Here is a 5111-nt window from a genome sequence, read left to right as displayed (position 1 = left end):
TCCACCCACGACATGTCAGGAAGCAGCACACCCCCCTCATGGTTGTGGCTGTCGCACAGGCCGGCACCGGTCCCTTAGCGAGATGCCTTAGCTTTGTGCCCACAGACAGCTGAAGTGTTTGCACACTTATGTGAATCTGTGCACGTCCTGGCAGATGCTCTCAGACATGCTCAGCGGGGTACAGACACTCCCAGTGTGTGTACGCCCAGGCAAGTGAGACAGGACCTGTCACATGCTGGTGGCACCTGTTGTTCACACTCCAAGTCCAAGAGGTCAGGCCGCAGCTGAGATGTTCTTGGTGACTCATTGCTCTTTTCATCTCTGGCCCCGGGGGAAGGGATGGGGGCACTGAGCACTGACCTTTGCACCCACCCGAGACTGGACTGTGCCTGACTGGGGAGCAGGAACAGGAGCGATAGGCCAGTGTGGCAGGGAGGTAAGGCTTGCAGGGTGAAATGTGGCTAGTGCTGTTCCTAGACACTGTTCCCAGCGTGACACACTGTCTCACTGATTCCTCATTATTCTACGCCCAGCTGAGGCAGCTGAGACTCAGAGAGATTAGGAGATTTTCCCGAGGTCACGTGGACAGTAAGTGGGAAGCCCAGACGCAAACCCATGGAGTCCGACTCCAGAATCTGAGCCCTTCACAACTACCGCAAGATAGGGACAGCTGTCCAGGAAGGCGGGGCTCCCTGAGACCGGAGGCGACCGCGGGCAGTATGGGGACACGGCAGGGCGCAAGAGGCTGAAGGCCTTAGCTGTCTTTAATCCCATGAGACATCAAGCCACTTCTGGAGTATGAAAAATGGAGGCCCGATAAATCAGGATTAACACAACTGTGGGTTGTCGTGATGGTGGGTGGCCAGGAGTCCACCCGCGTGTCGGGCCCTGTGCTGTCGGATCAGATCCAACAGTGCAGTGGGAATGAGTTTCCTCTCACAGTCACTGCAGGTGGCATGGTCTAGCAGAGGGGCCCATGCAGAGCAGGCCGCATTGTCTTCTTGGTGGATGGCTTTCTGTAATCGTGTGTATGATCTCATTGTAGAGAACGATAGAAGTCTCCTAGAAGACCTCCTGCGCCCATCCCCCTGCCCCCAGTGAGAAGTCCCCTAAGAGGCTCAGGTCCTGAGATTCAGCACAGGCTGACTGCTCCCACCCAGGGAGTGTGGCTAAGCTTGGGAGCCATTTCCCCTGCATTGTACCCCACCTTGGTGATCCCTAGAGGGCTGGGCCTGACTCTGCCCTCTCTCTGGAGGGATGAGCATTCTACTGGACCCCCTGCCAGGGCCCCAATCAGGAAAACAAGGTTATTATTAATAACAACAACAACGACTGTGTAGTGCTTATTCTGAGCCAGGCGCTACACCCATTGCATGAGCAACAGCTCATTTATTATGCCCAGCAACCCCGTGTTCAAAGGAGAAACTGAGGCTCAGAATTTGGCCAAGTTGAGTCACTAGGCCAAGGTGGCACAGCTGGGCAGCAGCGGGACATGAAGCACACTTAAAATCAACCCCTTCAAGGGGTGCCTGGGTGGCTCAGTTGGTTGGGCGTCTGACTTCAGCTTAGGTCAGGACCTCGCAGTCTGTGAGTTCAAGTCCCGTCTCGGGCTCTGTGCTGACAGCTCAGAGCCTGGAGCCTGCTTCAGATTCTGTGTCTCCCTCTCTCTCTGCTCTTCCCCTGTTCGTGTTCTCTCTCTCTCTCTCTCTCTCTCTCCCTCAAAAATGAATTTAAAAAAATTTTTTTTTAATTAACCCTTTCAATACGGGGTTCTGCCCACACCACCGACCTGCCCACTCGCCCTCCTCCTGGGCGCACCTTGACCAGAGCTCTGGATCTTAGCTTGCTGTCCCTGTGACCCTGGATGTCCTAGTCTAGTGTCTGGTGCTCTGAGATGGAGTCAGTTTGGGAAATGTGTGGGGCGGGGGGACTCTTTCCCCTGAGGCAGACAGAGGAGGTGTGAACTTTACTCCCCAAACCTGGCTCAGATCCAGAATTGTCAGCAGGGCCCCTGGGGCATCAGTCCCTCCCTGGCTCGGGGGTTCCCTGGGCCTCTTGCCTCCCACAGCTCATGGCTCCCCACCCTCCCTTCATACTGGGTGGGGCATGAGCACAGAACAGCTTCTTCTGACTGCTGCCCAAGCCTCAGTCCACTGTCAGCTTCCACGTTGTCTTAGAGTCACAAAAGTCCAAGAGGCTTCCTGGGAATGTGTCATCTTCCAGCGTGGAGTCACATGGGGGAGGGAGGCGGGGAGGGCAGGCTGGTGGGAGTTTAAATGGCTGGCTGGCTCCGAGCTTTGGTCAGTTCGGACAGCAGCACAGGTGGAGCTACCTGAGAGCCTCTCCCGTTGCGCCGTCTGATTCCAGAAAGGATCCAGTGCAGCCCGGCGAGAAGCCCAGGATGTTCCTGAGGGCTGTGGTCCTGACCCTGGCCCTAGTGGCTGTCACCGGTGAGTAGGAGCTTCCTCTGGATGGGGCTCTTGGGCAGGACCCTCTGCCGCATCGAGTGGGCAGGATGGAGAGTCAGAGGCCCAGGCAACAGGATGGTTCCAAATGCCTGTCATCCCCCAGTTGGACACAGAAGGCTGCCCACTTGCCCCTCGGTTCACAGGAGGGCTGGCCTATTGAGAATGTTCTGCCCGCTGGCGTGAGTGCCAGCCCAGTTTCTAACTTCCCAGCTTCTAACTAGGGAAGCACAGAGGAGGAGATCAGCGGTCAGGCTCCCCCACCATCAGCTGGTCTGCAGCTCAGGGCTGGTGCAGAGGGGCAAGGAAGGAGATAGGTCCTCATGAATCACTGTCTGCTTCCTGCCCAGGTGCCCGGGCTGAGGTCAGTCCCGACCAGGTGGCCACCGTGGTGTGGGACTACTTCAGTCAGCTGAGCAACAATGCCAAGGAAGCTGTGGAACATCTCCAGCAGTCTGAGCTCACCCAGCAGCTCAAGTAAGAAAGACACGACTTGCGGGCAATGCGGCAGCCAAAGGCTGAGCTCAGAGGCAGGAGACCTGGGCTTAGGATGCCCACTGCCCTGCGACTAACTCACCCAGTGGCCCTGAGATCTCTGGATCTGGGATCCACATGCAGACAGGGGGTTGAACTGATAATCCCTAAGGAATCTTCTGCTTTAACCTTCTAGACTGTGCCAAATGGCCACGTCTTAGCATTGAGATGCATGGAAGAAAGGGAGGGAGGGAGATGTCACAGGAGCTGGGTCCTAACACATTCCAGAAAGACGGGCCCCTGGGACATCATGGGAAGGGACGTGGGGATATCTGGGGAGCCTGTGAGGACAGGCACGTACAGGGAAACCAGTATTTTGAATCTGTAAAAGACACTGGAAGGGGTCCAGAGCCTAACATCCTATCAATGAATGTGACCTATGTCATAGTGCACCTGTGCTGGGAAGGACTTCAAAGTCTGCCCTTTCTACTTCACAGATAGGGAGGGGAAAGCAAACCCCTGGAGGTCACATGATAGGTGACTCAAGGTCAGGGGGAGACTCAGAGATAAAAGGTAATAACTTAGTCTATTGCATCCACCCTCTCAAACCATGGTCTGCTGCAGGGAAGGTCACAGAGCCGAGCTGGGTGAACTCAGTACCCTTGAACACTCACCTGTCTTAGGCAGGTATATAAGGAGACAAGGTCCTGGCACGGAATGCCAAGTGTAACGGTGGCCCTCTTGTGTCCTTCCTCTGTAGTGCCCTCTTCCAGGACAAGCTTGGGCAAATGAACACCTATGCGGATAACCTACAGAAGAAGCTCGTGCCCTTCGCCACTGAGCTGCACGAACGCCTGACCAAAGACTCGGAGAAGCTGAAGGAGGAGATTCGGAAGGAGCTGGAGGAGCTGCGGGCACGGCTGCTGCCCCACGCCAACGAGGTGAGCCAGAAAATTGGGGACAATGTGCGCGAGCTGCAGCAGCGCCTGGGGCCGTACGCGGATGAGCTGCGCACCCAGGTCAACACTCACACCGAGCACCTGCGGCGCCACCTGACGTCCCACGCGCAGCGCATGGAGGCCGTGCTGCGCGAGAACGTGGACAACCTGCAGTCCTCACTGACGCCCTATGCAGATGAGTTCAAGGCCAAGATCGACCAGAACATAGAAGAGCTCAAGGGGCATCTCACGCCCTACGCTGATGAGCTCAAGGTCAAGATCGACCAGAACGTGGAAGAGCTGCGTCGCAGCCTGGCTCCCTACGCGCAGGACGTCCAGGAGAAGCTCAACCACCAGCTCGAGGGGCTGGCCTTCCAGATGAAGAAGAATGCCGAGGAGCTGAAGGCCAAGATCACGGCCAATGCCGACGAACTGCGGCAGAGGCTGGCGCCAGTGGCCGAGGACGTGCGCGGCAAGCTGAGGGACAACGCCAAGGGACTGCAGGAGTCGTTGGCCCAGCTCAACAGCCACCTGGACCAGCAGGTGGAGGAGTTCCGCCGCAACCTGGGGCCCTACGGCGACACCTTCAACAGAGCCCTGGTGCAGCAGGTGGAGGAGCTCAGGCAGAAGCTGGGCCCCTACGCAGGCGGGATGGAAGACCACCTGAGCTTCCTGGAGAAGGATCTGAGAGACAAGGTCAACTCTTTCTTCAGCACCCTCAAGGAGAAGGAGAACCAGGACATGCCTCTGGCCCTCCCCGAGCAGGAGCAGGCGCCAGGCCCTTTGGAGAGCTGAGCTGTCCCTGGTGCTCCCGCGCTACCAGGAACACCTGCCCTGCCCGGCCTCCGGTCTGTCTGTCTGTCCCAAGGCAGTTCTTGTACCAGCTTGAGGACACATGTCCAGTGGAAAGAGACACTACCTCTCGCTACTCAATAAAGCTGCTGAGAAACTAGTCCAGTCTGGTCGCAGCGTGTCTTCTCGGCGTTGGTGGGCCTGAGGTGGGCAGAAATCACGGCTTGGCAAAGCTTGGCAGGGACCGGCAGGGGAAACTTTGAGGGACACCAAGGGCTGAGGGGATGAGCTTGCAGGAGGGGTGAGGGCAGGGAGTGCTGAGAGGGCTTTCGAGGGTGCTCTAAGGAGAGGTGGAAAAAGATGTCCCATGTTATCCAAAGACGAAATATTCACTTAGCAGGCTCTACCCACCCTTTTCATACATGTTCTGACGATGGGGCTC

General features: G+C 57.1%; 1 protein-coding gene across 1 annotated transcript; it reads left to right on the top strand.

Annotated features, from left to right (window-relative positions):
* The first annotated feature begins 1675 nt into the window (after window positions 1-1675).
* On the top strand, window positions 1676-4829 carry APOA4 (apolipoprotein A4). The gene is made up of 3 exons (XM_043579407.1): window positions 1676-2450; window positions 2816-2942; window positions 3700-4829. Exons 1-3 carry the CDS (start codon window positions 2402-2404, stop codon window positions 4670-4672), a joined length of 1149 nt encoding a protein of 382 aa, XP_043435342.1. The 5' UTR covers window positions 1676-2401; the 3' UTR covers window positions 4673-4829.
* Window positions 4830-5111: the final 282 nt, after the last annotated feature.

Source organism: Prionailurus bengalensis, chromosome D1 (assembly GCF_016509475.1).
Source record: "Prionailurus bengalensis isolate Pbe53 chromosome D1, Fcat_Pben_1.1_paternal_pri, whole genome shotgun sequence".
NCBI lineage: Eukaryota > Metazoa > Chordata > Mammalia > Carnivora > Felidae > Prionailurus > Prionailurus bengalensis.
This window is presented reverse-complemented; position numbering and strand designations above follow the sequence as displayed.